At 31.0% G+C, this 18449-nt stretch overlaps 1 protein-coding gene across 1 annotated transcript; it reads left to right on the top strand.

The window, feature by feature from the left end:
* The first annotated feature begins 14439 nt into the window (after positions 1-14439).
* Positions 14440-17476, top strand: LOC145012191 (Transducin/WD40 repeat-like superfamily protein). The gene is made up of 6 exons (XM_078970977.1): positions 14440-14863; positions 15237-15725; positions 15821-16042; positions 16577-16649; positions 16760-16870; positions 16962-17476. Exons 1-6 carry the CDS (start codon positions 14747-14749, stop codon positions 17330-17332), a joined length of 1383 nt encoding a protein of 460 aa, XP_078827103.1. The 5' UTR covers positions 14440-14746; the 3' UTR covers positions 17333-17476.
* Positions 17477-18449: the final 973 nt, after the last annotated feature.

Consider the following 18449-nt stretch of genomic DNA (forward strand, 5'->3'; position numbering starts at 1 on the left):
CCCTCCGACTCCACTTCAAATCTATTTTTTCGCTCTATTTTTTATTTATTAATTATTAATACATTTACAATTTCACTCTATTTGTACATTATTTTGGTATAAATAAACTTAGTTATAATCTGTCTACGTTGACAAAGTAAAGATTATAAAATCATATTCATCAATTATAAATTTATAAACAGTTAAAATAATATTAAAAATAAAAAAACACAAAAATAATGTATTACATGATACTTCATGTCAAATACATTACATGAACGTCAATTTACTAATTATATCATTTCTAGATTAAAATATAAAGAAAGAAGGTTAGTTACTATTAACCTGTATGTTAATTAACAATATTAATAAGTAATAAAATCATCTATTTCTCATAACCACATAAATACACATATACATACATTTTAATATATATATATATATATATATATATATATATATACACACACACACTAGTCGTTTACCCACGTCAAGTGCAAATTGGTCTTTTAGAAATTAGTTTTTAGAGGCAATTAGTTTTTTTGCGCAAATATTTTACATCTAAACAACTGTCAATAAGTGTAACGCTAGTAGAAATGAAATCAATAATAATTAAAAATGAAAAGTTGAGATTCTTTACAAATATATGTTAACACATGATTGATTGTTTATTATTAATCGTGTAACATTTCTTTATACACCACATTTGATGTATAGACTTCGACGAGTAATTATTAGTTTCAATTTAGGGTTAGTTTAATTTAGGAAGCATGACATATTAAAAATAAGACAATGTATTGGAAATCATCACTAAGCATTAGTTTCAATAAAGTGATTCATTTTTTTCTACGAATAATGTATTATTTAATGTATTCGTCGCTCTTATGGTTCATAATATCTTTTAAAAATGTACTTCTAAAATTATCTTTCAATGTATTATTGAAACAACACCAAATGGTTCATTATATCTTGCAAAGTACAATGTCATTGTTTGTAATGACCCCTGATTTAAAAGTGTAATGCTAAAACGTTTTTCCGTTTATATCATTATTTTTCCCTGATTCAAAAGTGTAATGCTAAAACGTTTTTCCATTTATATCATTATTTTTCCTTACTAAAACCATTGTACTTCAAACGTATGATGCTAAAACATTTTTCCATACACACAATTATAGCATTATACTTTGGAGGTAAAACTAATAAGGAAAAATTAAAATACATTAAAAAAAAAGTTATCAATGGAAATGAAAGTAAGATGCTTAATTGGACAAATAAATCATATGATGTGGTTATTTCTTGCATTTATCCTCAAGGGCCAAACACAAGAAGTAGAGATGGCAATGGATCGATCTGGGTTAGGTTCGGGTTGAACTCATTTATTAATTGGGTTGAAAATTTAGACCCAACTCAACCTGTTTATTTAAATGTTTTTGATATTTTCACCCCTTACTCGTATATTTTAATTTTTAAATGAACCATGTTTGGAAACAAAACAAATTTAATCATTAAATCATCATGAGTTGACGAAATAAAAACACAAACCATCCATAAACCAATATTGTCACTTTGCATCTTCTACATTAGCAATTCTTTTGTTGCATATCGGCGAGCGAATAGTTTTCGTGCGGTGATTAATTAATTCTGGTGACGGTTGTTACCATTGCGACGATTAGTCCTATTCGGTGAATAGTTCTATTGCGGCGATTAGTTCCATTTCTGGAAACATGTCACATTCAAAAAAAACTGAAATGCATTGGTATATATCATTCATCATTAATATATATCTATTGGGGTACCTCGTACAATGCGGATGGCGATATTGGTTTGAGTTAAAAGTAAAAGTATGTTTGTTTGTTGTTAAGTATATATGTTTGTTGATGTTTTTGGTTAAACCTAAAAATAAATTGTTTTTCTTATTAATCTGTCACCTTTTAAAAAAATTATGCTTGTAAAAGAATATTTTTTAGAGTTGATAGAAATATGAAACCTCTTTTTGAATACTACAGTTTAAGAAGTAATTACATAGATTCTTCAATATTTTTATATAAAATAATATTCTCCTCTAACCTATTGATCTATCAATCAATAATATGTAGTTTATCAATTCATATTACGCTCAATCATCATGATTTAGTTATATGATTTTACATGTTTAATATTCTCATATACACCTTTAATAGTGGCGCACCAAGAAGCTTCGTTCTTTGGTTGTGCTTAAGTTAAATGTTATCATGCACATAGAAAAATACATTATATGTTACTATCAGTCTATCGGTAAGTTATTGCAAATAATGCCTCGGCAATTACATTATACAACAAACATTAGATGTAATACTTGTAGGCATGGGTAGCCTAGCCTTACCTAATCGTCCAAAAAGGTAATAAGAACAATGAATTTGTAAACATTTCATAGACTTATGCATGTAATGAATATTCACAAGTTGCATTAATTTGCAGCGTTCCTCTATTCATATAAACATTATTATTTATTTATTTGCACATTTTTCCTTGAAATTTATTTTATTAAAAATAATGAAAACGAATAGTTATTTTTAACAATATAGCAAAACAGGTAAAAAACACCACCAAGGGCAATATGGTCAAGGAAGTTGTCAAATATGATGAGGGCTTCATATTGTAATCCACCTATTGAAATATGTGTAAGGCTCGGACACTAAAATAAAAGAAATTGAGAAATTGCATCAGCAACCACAAAAATGTTCACGAACTCATCAAATCAAAACCAATGGCAAAATAGTCAGAACCCAAAATCGATACAGTTAAAGCGTACCAACTTCCTTTTTTCTCCCTTTTGAACCTGAAAGAGAAACCCATAAAATATTACATATTCTTGTTAATAATTTTGAAGTCAAAGCCAAGTTTCAAAGCAATTTTCCATATTGAAAATTTGAAATACACTTGGAAGTTGACAGAAGCATCAATTCAAATGGCATGAATTGTTAAATGTTTAGAATCCAACTTGTTTTACACAAACCGAAGAAAGACCCTTTACACCTGAACATTTTATAAGCCACATGGTTTGTATCATAACACCTAATGAAGCCTCCAAATGTTCATGTGACGACATGAGTGTGGACTTGATTTTAAACCACCAAACATCATTAATTAAAAGGTAACTTTGCCTAGCAATTGGGATATATTCATTCAAAACAACATTAAACTTGTAAATACTTTTTAGCATTTGAAAACATGAAACTATCATGTAGAAGCTATGTACATTGTACATGTATAAAAGAAAAGGAAACTTTGTTAAAAAAGGTCAAGTGGATGTTGTTTATTCACTACAGGTAAAATGTAAAATAAAAGAAGAAAAGTGGGGTTAACTTGAATATGTTGAAAGTCAACTATAAAAGAAGAAAAGTGGGGTTAACTTGAATATGTTGAAAGTCAACTATAAAAGAAGAAAAGTGGGGTTAACTTGAATATGTTGAAAGTCAACTTCAAACAGCAGAGAAAAATGTCTAGAAAAAAAAAATAACCAGATGAATATTGTTCAACAAACCAAAATAATAATAATAATAATAATAATAATAAGGAATAGCTCATAACATTTTAATTTTCAAAAAGAGATTAGAGCAAACAAAAAAAAAAAAAAAACAAGTCAAAAACTCACAAAATGACTTGTGTAGAAAGAAAAAAGTTTATATGGAGAGATTGGTGCCACATATATAGGGTTTCTATTTGATGTTTGGGGAAGATGGTGAAGGTTGCGGTGAAATACAGAGGTAAAGTACACACCGTAAAAGTTTCATCTGTCATCAAAATTTTAACCAACCACCAGCCGAGCATTTCTTGATTCTTAGAGAATTTTTTGTTTCTTGTAGAAATTCATTTGCTTCTTCACCTCCACCTAAAAGCCAACAGTTTGAAACCTTGAGATAATATTTGAACCCGAGTACCTAAAAATTCCAAGTTAAGAATAAAAGATAATATATTGGAAATCAATGAAAACAACAAAAGACCTTACCCCCAACATGCATTTTGATTGAACAATTTGAATGCACCCTTGAAGTATCAAAACTGATAAGAAACTATAGAAAAAAATATTAAATCAATCACCTTAGTAGCTGAAATATCTAAAATTAGAAATTCCAATTTGAAAATTAAACATTATCAAAAGAGTAAACTCGTACTATAACGGTCTTAGACATCCCAATGAAGCTCTTGAGTTTCCTGATTTTTTGTAGAACCAAATATTCAACCACCATAAAATTGAAAACAAATAACAGAAAAAGAAAAACTACCTATAATTGTGCTTTGAGGCTGCTTCTTCCTTCTTTTTTCTTGCATCAGACACCACCTAAAATCAAACAAAAGATGAAAATCATAATTTAACCGAATTTAATGAAGAACGATTTCTCTTAATCATAATCTGCTTCTATTATGCCTTCCAACCATATGGATATTTTTTTTTTTCCCTTTTTATCTTTCATACAGTCAACCTTCAAGTCTGCAACCATTAAAACTTTTATTCTTGTTAACTTGAACCAAAATATAATTAAAAACAGATACGTACACAAGACAAACAATCACCGAACAACGAAACAAATGATGAAAGAATAGTATCTCTAAACCTAATAACGATAGATACACACCAACATTTTCACAAAAACCAAAAGAAAAAATGATTTGATAAAAAATCGAAATAAAACTCAAAATAGAGATTATGGGGTGTTTGGCTTATCTTTTGAAAGGTTAAAAGTTATTTTAGGAAAAGATAAAAGGTAAAAGATCTTTGGTAAAAGAACTTTTAAAAGCTACTTTTTAATTTTTTATATAAGGAAAATAAATTTTTTGGAAAAGTCAGAAAAAACGGACTTTTTGCAACTTTTTCTAAAATGACTTTTGACCCCTCAAAAGATAAGCCAAACACCCCCTAGATGACTTTCTAAAATGACTTTTTGCAACATTTTCTCTTTTACTATGTGTTTTAAAACTTGTACCTTAGTTGTTTTGTATTTTTTTTATTGAGTGAGTTGAATGGGTTGAGAAATATAAGATTTCCATGAGTTATGGGTTGAGAAAGATGAAGAAAAATAAGAGACAAAAATTGATGTGACAGTTGGTTGGGAGAGAACGACTCCCTCCTCCCTTAGGATACATATCGGTTGTTCATTTTGCCCCTCACAGTCCTTTGCCTGTCGTTCTGGCTCAACTTACCTTGAGGCACATTAATCGCCTTTGCCTTATGCCCTTTTCCAAATGATGGTTAATCATCGCCAATAATAACGTTTTCCCCATAAACAATTTCTCATACCTATAAATAGCCTTTAAAATTTTTTACCTCGTCATGACTTTCAACTACTTGGAACTCTTTAAAGAAAGAAACCTCATATTTCATTTTAGAACAATTATTATTTGTTTGTGAAAAACAATAAATATGGGTATTTTATATCACATCACAGCATAATTTGTTATTTAGCATCATTTAAATTTTTTGTTTCTAACAAATTTAAAGTATGTATAGAGTACTACATACTGATTACCCAAATTTTCATTGCTCACTCAAAATCATATTTATAAAGAAACATTTGTTAGATGGTACCTAGAGGGAAGGAAATTGTACTCTAAAAATTAATATTATGGTTTTATAAAATAAAGAGCAACCCACGCATGGAAGCTAAAGATTGAGTAGAATTCCCTCATCACCGCCGTAATGCGCTCCACCGAAAACCCTAAACACCAATAAATTTAAACAAATTTTGAATAAATGAAAAGGGGGAAACTTATTTGTGTTGGCCGATTTTAGGTCTGCCAGATTCTTTCTAATGCTCTGGTAGTAAGAACTCATATTTAAATAAGAAAAAATTCAAAGAAAACCTTAATACCTAAGAATCTTCAAATGGCTTTAACTCATCAACCTCCATTTCGAGGAGTTGTAAACACATACATAGTAAAACACACAAAATGGAAAACAACTTGGATTCAACGATTCAATTGGTATAAGGGTTGTATAAATATAACAATACTTAGAACAAAAATATGGAAGGAAGCGGGGCAACCACCTGGTAGAAAGAAAGAGAATCGTAGGAGGATCCAACAAAATTCGAATGGGACAGACGAAGAAATAGACTCGATAATGGAATCAAATGTGGAGAGCAGACGATGGAAGGAGCATGAGAAAAGAACACAAGATAATTTAGATTTAAGAATTCAGATTGTTATGAAAGGGAACAACGACCAGAAAAGAAGAAAACCACAACCACACAACTGAGAAAATAAAATATAGTTAAAAAATACATATCGGTGTAGAAGAAGATGGAACAACTTCGTTCATGAATGGAATCTTGGTTTATGCTAACCGATTGGAATCTGTGTACATGAATGGATTTCAAATACCATATTAATGTTAGTGGGTGAGAGAAAGGCGATAAAGTAATCAATGAGAGAGAGGCGGTGAAACAATCAATAGAAGAAAACATATAAATCAGTGACAAAGATGATGATGAATCCACACACTTTTAGCCATAGCTGATGAACAGCACCCGACTGGCTTGAGGGTACTGTTCATAAGCATCCTCTTATAGCTACCTATTATACAAAGAAATTGAGTGCGTCAGGCTTAGGAGTCTAATGAATACATAGGGTTTTCAACCCACAATAATATTATTTAATTTTTCTCAACAAAATAATTAACCCGATTATACTCACACTCTGATCTTAAAATGGTAATATCAAGGAACTCGTTCTAAAGGATCTTTGTAAGCAATATGTATCAATAAGGCAACCATGGGGAATAGAGTACTCAAATGAACATATAATCCATACTCTCAGATAGTATGGTTTATTAAGACCTATAAATTTTGAGTCTGTCAGTGTTACACTGGAGTATCTAAAAGAGTTTGTGGTTGTCACTAATACTCTGCTTGATGATTGATCTCTGTAGTGCAATAACATTGTGTTGGGCATGGTCTATCACCATTATTTTATCTTTGGCACGGTCTCTCACCATCATATTATCTCTGGTATGGTCTTTTACCACTAATTTATCTCTTTCATGGTCTCTCACCATTATGTTATCTCTAGTATGGTCTCTTACCACTAATTATCTCTAGCATGGTCTCTCACCATTATCCTATCTCTTTCTTTCTTTGGTATTATTTGCTCGGTAATACTATAATCTCTAACTACTTTCTCGTCTCGTCTCGTCTCCCTCCCCCCTCTCTCTACCCTTTACACCTAATAATATAAGTATGATAAAAATACATATATAACTATCTCAAATCGAACCATAATCTAATTTAGCATAGATACCAGGAACACGGATAATAAACATATAAGACATTTAACCAAATTAAATAGTTGATATCTATATGTAATCTGAAAGTAACTATGCATTCACTTGATAAAGTGGATGCCTCTGAATTTGGGCAGTGCTTTACCCTAGCATTTAGCTTTTCATTTGATGTGACCTAGGTTCAATTATCAATATGTCTTAGTCTATTGTTCCTCATGACTAATGATAGTCTAGATTCATCATTAATCTCAAATTCTACAGATCTATAGTTGATAAGGGATAACCAGGTGAGATCATATTAGAGGTAGAGTCTGTTTGGTATAAGAATATACTATTTCAAAATCCCACTTTAAACACCTTACTAAATCTAGCCTAGACATCATTCTCGTAAGTAGATTAATCAGTAATATGACTTGGAATCACTGACAAAATCTTATTTATGAATTCAAACCAACGACTATGAATCTAAATATAAATTAAGGTAAAAATAGTATTGACTGTAATTTAACGTACAAAGATTTTCTAGACAAAAGTATGGAAATTATGCTTGTGGAACTTCAGCCTAATAGCTACTAGATGTCGGGCTCTTAGAGACCTCAGGGCTTCGACTGAAACTTAAAAACTAAGGGAAATTCGGATCAAAACCGAGAGGAACTTGAGAGATAAAGCTTACGAGTGTAGAGGAATGAATGAGCCATTAGAAGTTATTTATATACGATTTTTAGGTGTGCACGTTGTGCCTATAGAGGTACGCATCGTGCACATAAGGCGATGTCTCCCCACTTGTTTTGTGCCACATGTCAACTTCTTTGTGGTCCGTGTTTCCATCATCTAGAAGCGCATGTCGGACACCTGATGAGCATCGCGTTCTGCGCAAAATGCAATTTTTGTAAATTCCATAACTTTTTTATATGAACTTCGTTTCCGACGTTCTTTATATCCACACGTAGATATCAAAGAGATGTACAACTTTCATTTAGACTCCGTCGACTAATTCTCAATATATATATATATATATATATATATATATATATATAATTTATATGTTTTACAGGCTTAGAATGTTAAAGTCCATATAAAAATCATAACTTTTTCATCTAATGTCCATTCTCGATTGTCTTTATATTGACAGATTCTTATTAATGATATATTCAATTCTCATGTAGATTGTTTTGGCTAAGAATCGATATCTAAAATTTGATTTTTGTGTTAACACAATTATGCTAAAATATTAGAAAAATCATAACTTCCTCTTGCGAATTTAGATTTAGACGTTCTCTATATGTACATATTCACTTTTCCCTAACACTACGACCTTCATTTAGATTATTTATCCTACATAATCTTCTATCAAAATGTCATTTTATCGTTTGTTGATAAATTCCCAAAAAGGCTTATAATATGTAGTTTGCGTCGCGTGCACGACTAATGATTATCTTACTCGCGGGCTGAGTTATAATAGTTAATACATATTATATCTTACATGACTAGCTCGAAGTTATGGATGTTATTGTATCATAAGTGGTGGTACTCTTTTATGGTGGTGTGTGGTAATTCTATGTATTTCGAATTATGTTTGTCAGCTGAAGATGATGTTCCTTTTAGAACTGGTTGCGGTATTCTTTCATTCATTCAAGGTGGAAAAGGTTTTGGTTATTATGAAAGAATGGAGTTTTTTCATCCCACATTGGTACAAAGATGGAAGTTTGAGTGATCTGTAAGCTTATAAAAGAAGACCAAGTATTTGGTTTCAAAGCACTACAATCAATATATTTGAATTATTTGGTTCTTTTTTTATATTGTTTTCGAGTTTAATATTTTAATTTACCTATCTACTTTACATCTTTAATATTTATATTTTGCATAAATACATTTCTATAATCTAAGTTGTTTTATAAAACAAAGCATAGACATCAGGTTGCTTTAAAATATTTTTTTATCAAGTACACTCATAATTCACACATGTTTTATTCACCGAGACGGGGGGAAATAAGTATTTGTAAAGTGAAGCTACTACGGTTCTGCCCCATAGACCAGATCACATAATTGACCGTCTGTTGAGGTGTGAATGGGATGCATTGATGTTAGGCGACCCCTCTCCCATTAATCCAACAATGCCTCAGTGCACTAAACATGGTAATTGGAAAAATGTTTCTCCATCCTTGACCCATATATCATATTTAAACATATAATTAGGTATGTACTTTCATGTGTTTGTGTGATATATAAGCATTATTTCGTTTCATATGTTACCGTTTGTATTTCATTGTATATATGTAACTAAGTATGTTACCGTTTTTGTAATTTTGAGAAACTTGTGTGTGTGTGAAAGTACATTGATATTTCTTGCATTTTTCCCAAACAAGGTCTAAATGCAAGAAATAACAACGCACTTTCATGTCTATTGTCTAAGAGGCTGTTTGTTAGAATCTGAATTTTTAAGATCTAAATTTTTAAAAGGTCTGAATTTTTAAGAGGGTCTGAATTTTTAAGATCTGAATGTTTAACATGTTGTTTGGTTGAAACCTCTGAATTGTTGTGCTGAATTATAAAAATGACCATTTTACCCTTCTATTTTATTTTTTAATGAATTCAAGTGTATTTTTATAAAATAACAAAATCAATAGTTATAAAAAAATTATAAACAACATATAAAATCAAAATTGAGCATAAATCAAAACTAAACACAAATCCAAATAAATATAAATATTTTTAAATCCAAAAAATCATACTGAAATTCAAATAAAATCCTACAAATTTAATGTGAAGCATTTGACCCCAATTGATTTGCAATCTAGTTACGTAAATTAGCTATGTATCCGTTGCCTTATGCACCCCATTCCATATCGTGTATGCTTTGGTCATCACTCTACACCTTCAAGCTTCAAACTAATTATATCCTTCCTTTCTCACATGTCTTTAATCAAAACAAACATATATTTTCAAGAAATTAGATCAATTTGCAAGAACTATAAACCAGATTTTTAACTATTCAAGCACATCAAAATTTTCATGCACATCAAAACAAAGCACATAACATGTGATTTCAACATCAGATTTCATGATAACATCAAGAACATATGATTTCAACTAACTATTCAGCATAATATCAACAACAAACCTGATCTCAACATCAACATTTCAACATAACATCAACAACAAATCTAATTTCAACCAACTATTCAGCATAACAACAAATTAACATAATTTCAGCTGTGATTTTCAAGCAAATCAGTAAACACTACATACAATTGAACATAAAAAACGACCATAACAGACCACATCAGGAAAAAAAACGACCAAAACAACCCTAATATGTTGAATTCAATTTTCAGATGGAGAAGAAGAGAAAATAGCATTTGATACTCCATTTTCAAAGGGAAGCAACATCAATTTTCAGACCAAAACATTCCATAAAAACAATATCCAAATGTTATTATCGAGTTTTTGGGGAAAAAGAGAAAGAAACTCACCTGGAACCGGCGTCGATAAAGGAGGCGGCAACGGCGGCGGTGGCGGTGGAGGTGGTGTCGTCGAAGATGCTGGTGGAGTGAAACACCTCGGAGACAGACTAAAGAGGGAGAAGTGGGGGGCTGTTTTGGTGAAGAATAGTGAAAAGAATGAACGATCGAATGTTTAGGGCACAAAGGGAAAACGCGTTATTTTTTAAAATTCAGACATGGTCTCATATCTGAAAATTTAAGAGGTAAAAAATAAGATGCAAACAAACAATCTGAATATGAATTTTTAAGAGTTTGCCTCTTAATTTTGCAATTAAGAGGTAAACAAACAACCCCTAATAAAACATTATAATTCATTTCATCTTCTTAGCATTATTTAATATAATTAAATTTTATAGAAACATAATTAAAATTAAATTAAATAATAATGAAAATGAAAGTAAGATGTTATATCAGACAAATATAATAAAGCACACATTTGTTTCTTGCATTGTTTTCCCAATGGACCATGTTTGGTGCACTAAATGTAGCCACTCGGTCTTGGTGAAAAAGGTAGCACCGAGGCATTGTTGGATCAATACGGGAGGGATCACCTACCATCGATGCATTTCATTTACACCTCAACAAATGATCAACTATGTAACCCGGTCTATGGGGCACAACCGTAGTAGCTTCACTCTATAAGTACTTATTTTTCCCCTTTCATTGAATAAAACATGTGTGTATCACATAACTACAAACATATATTGATATACAAGTATAAACACATATAATGAGCGTATGTAGGTTAACAAGTACTTAAAAAGTGTGGATTATGCTTTGTGCTTGATAAACAAACATTTTAAAGCAACCCGATGACTATGTTTTGTTTTCCAAAACAACTTAGATAGGTGCAAAATAGACAGCTTAAGTAAAATATTAAACTCCAAAAGAATATTAAAAACAAGAACCAAATAATTCAAATGTGTTGATTGTGTTGCTTTTAAAACCAAAGATTTGGTGTCATTTTATAAGCTTAGAGACCACTCAAACTTTCATCATATTGTACAAATGTGGGATAAGAAAACTCCATTCTTTCATAATAACCAAAACCTTAATAATCTCCAAATTGAATGAATGAAAGAATACCATAACCAAATCTAAAAGGAGCATATGTCTTCAATTGACAAACATAATTTGAAATACATATAATTATCATACACCACCATAAAAGAGTACCACCGCTTATGATACACCATCCTTAGAATTTCACTACGACACATGTTGATAAACGTGTTGAAAATTTATGGCATAACTTCCCCGTTTGGCATACCTGGGAGTTCATCAACACTAACTATTATGTGAATTACATGTTATATAATACGTTTTGGTATTATAATCTAAACGCTTATATGATATAAATATTGTACATCATAGTTATGTGATTTTAGTAGTAACAAATGTGGTATGCTTTCACATTCATCTAAAATGGGTTAAATTACATAAATTGATTTGTATTATGATTTATATAGTTAGATTAATTGGATCGAGACCAAGTTATAAGATACAATTTAAACATGTTTACAAATCATTAAATTAAACAAAGCAAAAACTACACCTACTAAACCCAACATGCATTACGTTACATGAACGTGACAAACAATCAAATGAGTAAATGGTCGATCGTGGCTCGGTGTCAACACCTAATATCACAATATGACCATCATCCTTTTCTTATATATCATGCATCTTGATTTTAGAATCTCTATTATCATAGTTTTGTTGAGTTATAAATAAATTATTTTAACCTATTTATAACCTCTAGATTGGTCATCATTCACTACATTTGATAAGCTATGAATGAACCACTTAACAAATGAAAAAAAAAAAAATCTAAAAGTTAAAAAAAAAATCACCTTAACCTTTTTGAAACATTACAACGTTGGAATCATTAAGCATTAAACGGTTCAACTTTATCAAACATCATTTTAGTCATACCTTATTAGTAATATTTAATTGTTTTTTTTAAACCAACAAGATTACATTATTAATTAGGTAAGACGTTTGAATGTATTTGTTGTGTGATTTGAAATCTATCAATGTTGAAATTGTTTTTAGCTAGTAATTATTTTTAGATAGATGTGTCAATAACTTTAGATAAATGTTATAATTATTTTCTAATTTACAATTTTAATTGTGCTTTGGCTTAATGATCCATTGTTTGTATGTCCCAACTAAAATTTATATTTATTAGGCTTTAATTTGATTTCTTATGTGTTTGCACGCTCCTTTGAGATCCCGAAATGTGTACAAATTCCTTTTCTTAGGAACACATACCATAGTCAATCCTATTTTCGATAGGGACAGTTGACAACTGAATCCTATTTCCCATTATTTTCATATCCGTAATAGTGCGAAAAAAAGAAAACCCAACCCAAAGTTGTTCAAGAATAGTATCGTTGAGTTTCTCGACCCATATTATATCTAATGGATAATCAATGTATAAAAAACATTAGTTTGTGTGACCTAAATATTGGGTTCAATTGACTTCAACTTGATGTTAAGTTTTTTTATTGATATTTATTAGTTTTTATTGATTTTAAGTTCTTAATGATATTTATTAGATTTTTATTAATGTTAAGTTATTGTTTGACCTAAACTACTCCTAAATCCATTATGTTCCTAATGGGACTTAAATACTCAACTTTAATGAAAGAAGACAACACCGAATACTGCTGGTCTATCATAGTCAATCCTATTTCCGATAGGGACAGTTGACAACTGAATCCTATTTCCCATTATTTTCATATCCGTAATAGTGCGAAAAAAAGAAAACCCAACCCAAAGTTGTTCAAGAATAGTATCGTTGAGTTTCTCGACCCATATTATATCTAATGGATAATCAATGTATAAAAAACATTAGTTTGTGTGACCTAAATATTGGGTTCAATTGACTTCAACTTGATGTTAAGTTTTTTTATTGATATTTATTAGTTTTTATTGATTTTAAGTTCTTAATGATATTTATTAGATTTTTATTAATGTTAAGTTATTGTTTGACCTAAACTACTCCTAAATCCATTATGTTCCTAATGGGACTTAAATACTCAACTTTAATGAAAGAAGGCAACACCGAATACTGCTGGTCTATCATGTACCTAACGGAACTTGAATACTCAACTTCAATGAGAGAAAACAACACCGGATACCGCTGGATAGAAAACCTTTGGTTATTGATGTTAAGTATGTTAATGAATTGATATTTGAGTGTGACTAAAAGTTAAAAATTCCAAATATCAAAAATACTAGATACGAATACAAAAATCTATTATTTGGATTTTTAAATATCTGATTTGTAGCAACCTAATCTTGAACTAGTTACTATTTTTCAATCAAATTGGAATGATTTTTATCCTCAAAACTAAGATAACATGCGTAAACAAAACCATTTTTCAATCAAATTGGATATACTTTCCTCCTTTTATATTAACCTGTATTTACAGAGAGTTTTAGGATTTTATTAAACCCTAATTTTTTTTTTAAATAAGATAACTTATTGACTTATGAAGTAGAAAAATAATTTTTTTAAACAGTCATAAAAATAATTTTAAAAGTCAGTAAATTAAGTTATTGATTATTATTAAAATCAATAAATTAATAAATCAGATGAAACGTTGTCTTAACCAACAAATTAATCTTTAAAATGTTGATAAACATATTGCTAATTTGTTAGTGCTTTACCAATTCGCCGTTTGAGTGTTTTAAGTCGAACATTCTTCCTGATACCACTTTATCGCCACAGTGAGTTCAAATTTGAAACCCACTCTTTAAGTTTCACCCCAAAATTCACCCCCATTTCTCTCACCACCTCCCCCTAGATCTACTCATATCATCAAATCGCTGTTTATCATGTTAAATTCAATCTTCAACTGAAATTTTGGACTTACTTATACCCGTCAGTACATCAAAGCAAGATTACATTGATGAATTTTTCCAACCTTCATGACATTCTAGTCATGTTTCGTTAGGTTTTTGTGTGGAAAGATAGTTTGTGTGTGTGTTTTTTTCGATGGAATTCACAGAACCTTTTAAGCAGACTGGTCCCTGCTGTTTCTCCCCAAATGCTCGGTATCTCGCCGTTGCCGTGGATTACCGGCTTGTCGTTCGAGATGTTTTGTCTCTCAAGGTAAAATTTAAAGGAATTTTAGTATTACGCATTGTTTGAGTTTTGAATGAGGAAGAGTGTTTGTCGACTCATATGTTTTTCGTTTGATGAATGATGATTAATTGCTTACTACATTTCAATTTAGGAAGTGAATCGGCAAGGTATAGTACAATTTACTTAACTTCTTCATATAGAACAAACATTATCTGATCTAAAAAGTAGCTTGAGTGTCAGCTTTCATATTTACCAAAAGCTTTTCAGAATTGCAATAGAACATTATAAGTTCCCTTATATCTGCACTTTTGGGTACAAAATTCAGGAGCATATTATCTTAATTTTGATCTCTAAACTCTCTGCGATTCCATTTTAACCTATAACTCTGTCTTGCATCTAGGTTGTACAATTATTCTCATGTATGGATAAGATAAGCTACATCGAATGGGCTCTTGATTCTGAGTACATACTATGTGGACTTTACAAGAAGCCCATGATACAAGCATGGTCATTAGCACAACCTGAATGGACATGCAAAATAGATGAAGGTCCAGCCGGGATTGCTTATGCCAGGTGGAGCCCAGACAGTCGCCACATACTCACCACATCAGAGTTCCAGTTAAGGTTAACAGTTTGGTCATTATTAAACACAGCATGCATACATGTACAGTGGCCAAAACATGCTTCTAAAGGGGTATCTTTCACCAAAGATGGAAGTTTTGCTGCAATAAGCACGAGGCGTGATTGCAAAGACTATGTAAACTTAATATCTTGTCAAACATGGGAAATCATGGGTGTTTTTGCTGTTGATACATTAGATCTTGCTGATGTTGAATGGTCACCAGATGACACTGCAATTGTGATATGGGATTCCCCTCTTGAGTATAAGGTTATATGCCCCCCTACATTGTCCTTATTGAACTAACTGTAAGGTACTATGGTGTTGTTTTTGGCTAACATTTGTATGCGTTTTTGTTTATGTAGGTTTTGATATACTCTTTAGATGGAAGGTGTTTATCAAAATATCAAGCATATGAAAGTGGATTGGGTGTAAAGAGTGTTTCTTGGTCCCCTAATGGCCAGTCTTTAGCAGTTGGTAGTTATGATCAGATGTTAAGAGTTCTAAATCACTTAACTTGGAAAGTTTTTGCAGAATTTACACATTTATCTACTGTAAGAGCTCCTTGTTCTGCTGCTGTTTTCAAGGTAATTCATTTTATGTTTTTCAAGATTTGCAGAAGTTTAACAATATCATGCTCCAACTGTCCCAAAAATTGACTTGGCTCTATTCTCTCAGCTGTTGTTTCTTTTTTACTTAATGGACTTAATGGGGACTCAATTTAATCTGGATAGATAGTTAGTGGTGTTTCCTTTTGACTTAATATAAACTGATGGGCTTAATGGGTTAAGTGAGAGGAGAGTGCCTTTATCCATTAAGGCCTCATTTTTGTACGTTGCTACCATTCAACCAAATTCTCCTGCTTTTATATTTTTTTATATATGTTAGTAAAAGATAATCAATAAGAACCATGTAGCATGGTTGTAAGCTCTTTAATTCGAATTATTCTTTCCAAAATACTGTAATGATCGTTATTGTCAAATCGGTAAATTTGGATTTGAAACACTCTGAAAGAAGAAATGTTTTTTTTTTCTCCAGAAAACCCATAATAGAAAGTGTTACAAATGCGTGTATTATAATTTCTATTTAAATTATATTAATCTTTATTCTTCATATTTCAGGAGGTTGATGAGCCCTTTCAGCTTGATATGTCTGATTTATCTTTAACAGATGATTATACACAACAAAATTCTGGTAACTTTTCAACATCAAAACATATGAAGACTGTTTATATGATATATATAATCATATAAAATGATGGTTTCAGCATGTGTATTTTTTGTTTACATATTTATTTTTTGCAGAATATGGCCCACAAGGGCTGATTGATGTTAGATATGATGTTGTGGAATTGCCTATCACCCTGCCTTTCCAAAAGCCTCCTGCTGACAAACCCAACCCTAAACAAGGAATTGGTAATAACAAAAACAAACTTTCAATTTTGTTTACCTGTTTGACTAATTGACTTAATTTTATTAAAATAATAATATTCAAACAAACTTCCAGGGATTATGTCATGGAGCAAAGACAGTGAATACATATGCACACGCAACGACAGCATGCCAAGTGTGTTATGGATATGGGACATGAACCTTCTAGAACTTGCAGCCATTTTGGTTCAAAAAGATCCCATACGCGCAGCTGCGTGGGACCCAACATGCACCAGACTTGTTTTATGCACCGGGACCTCTCATTTGTACATGTGGACCCCATCCGGTGCTTACTGTGTGAATGTTCCGTTGCCTCAGTTTTCAGTGATGGATCTGAAATGGGATTTTAAAGGGAGTTGTCTTCTTTTAAAAGATAAGGATTTGTTTTGTTGTGCTGCTGTTCCTTTGTTGCCTGACTCTAACACTGATTATAGCTCAGATGATTGAGTCCCGAGGATTTTCTCTTTTTCAAATGTTTAAGAGTTGGTTAGTTTTTGTGTATGTAGTAATATCAAATATTTATGTAATTCTTTCTTTTTAGACATGTTACATTCGAGTTTTATGATAGTTTTGGTGTTAAAAATTGGAGAATCTTGAGTGTAAATGTGATGATTTTTGATGCGTAAAACGGAAGAATGCTGTGGATTGTGATGTAGGATGTTAAAACGTGATGATTTTAATATAGTTTTCATGTTTGGAATTAAAGAATGTTATCTTTGTTGTCGGGAGTGTTTACATATATAATTGATTGTAGAATATAAGATTTGATACTTTTTCTAATAAGCTGTAAGTAGAATAAAACGTTTAATAGTTGATAAAATAAATTAAAATATGAGAATAAGATAAATACGGACCGACCATCCGAGAATTATTGGTTTAATGGGGCCATAGCACCGATGGTTAGGTACTTTGGTTATGGGATTTAACGGTGGTCTCGATCCGTTGTATCAGATATTTATTAGTCACATTTTTTAATATATGCTTATTAGCTTCTACAAAGTTTATAATAAATGATATTTTGTTCTAATTAATGATGTAACTACATAAAAATAAGAATATTTTATATTGTATTTATTATTATTATTATTATTATTATTATTATTATTATTATTTTTGTAAAGAGATCCAGAAACGAATGCGGTATACTAGAATTAGTAGGGGTGAGCATTTGGATCGGACCGGCTTTGGACCGGACCGGTTATGGAGAATTTTGTGGACCATGGACCGGACCGGATGAGTCGTGTCCGGGTCCGGGTCCAAGTTCGGGTTTTCCGGTTTTTGGACCCGTTTGGACCGGTATAACTTTAATTGCATAGAGTATAAGTAATCTACATTGATGTATAATATTATAACTTGCAAAATTAATACGTTTCCGTTTTATGCATAACTAATCTACATTGATGTATAATATTATAACTTGCAAAAATTAATTTTCCAAATAAAAGCAACTAACATATAAATCAAGTTTACCAATAAAAGTTATACAATTTTAAGACAAACATACAAAAGTATTACCGTAACAACAAAAACTATAGTTTAAACTAATCAATCAAACTAACAAACT

The sequence above is a fragment of the Lactuca saligna genome, chromosome 8 (assembly GCF_052625555.1).
Source record: "Lactuca saligna cultivar CGN05327 chromosome 8, ASM5262555v1, whole genome shotgun sequence".
NCBI classification, from domain to species: Eukaryota; Viridiplantae; Streptophyta; class Magnoliopsida; order Asterales; family Asteraceae; genus Lactuca; species Lactuca saligna.

Bases quoted from the DNA above. Each gene is read 5' to 3' on its own strand.
- LOC145012191 (XM_078970977.1), top strand. From the start codon at position 14,747: ATGGAATTCACAGAACCTTTTAAGCAGACTGGTCCCTGCTGTTTCTCC. The intron at 14,864-15,236 runs GTAAAATTTAAA...TCTTGCATCTAG, and splicing joins GAGATGTTTTGTCTCTCAAG to GTTGTACAATTATTCTCATG. The intron at 16,043-16,576 runs GTAATTCATTTT...TTCATATTTCAG, and splicing joins GTTCTGCTGCTGTTTTCAAG to GAGGTTGATGAGCCCTTTCA.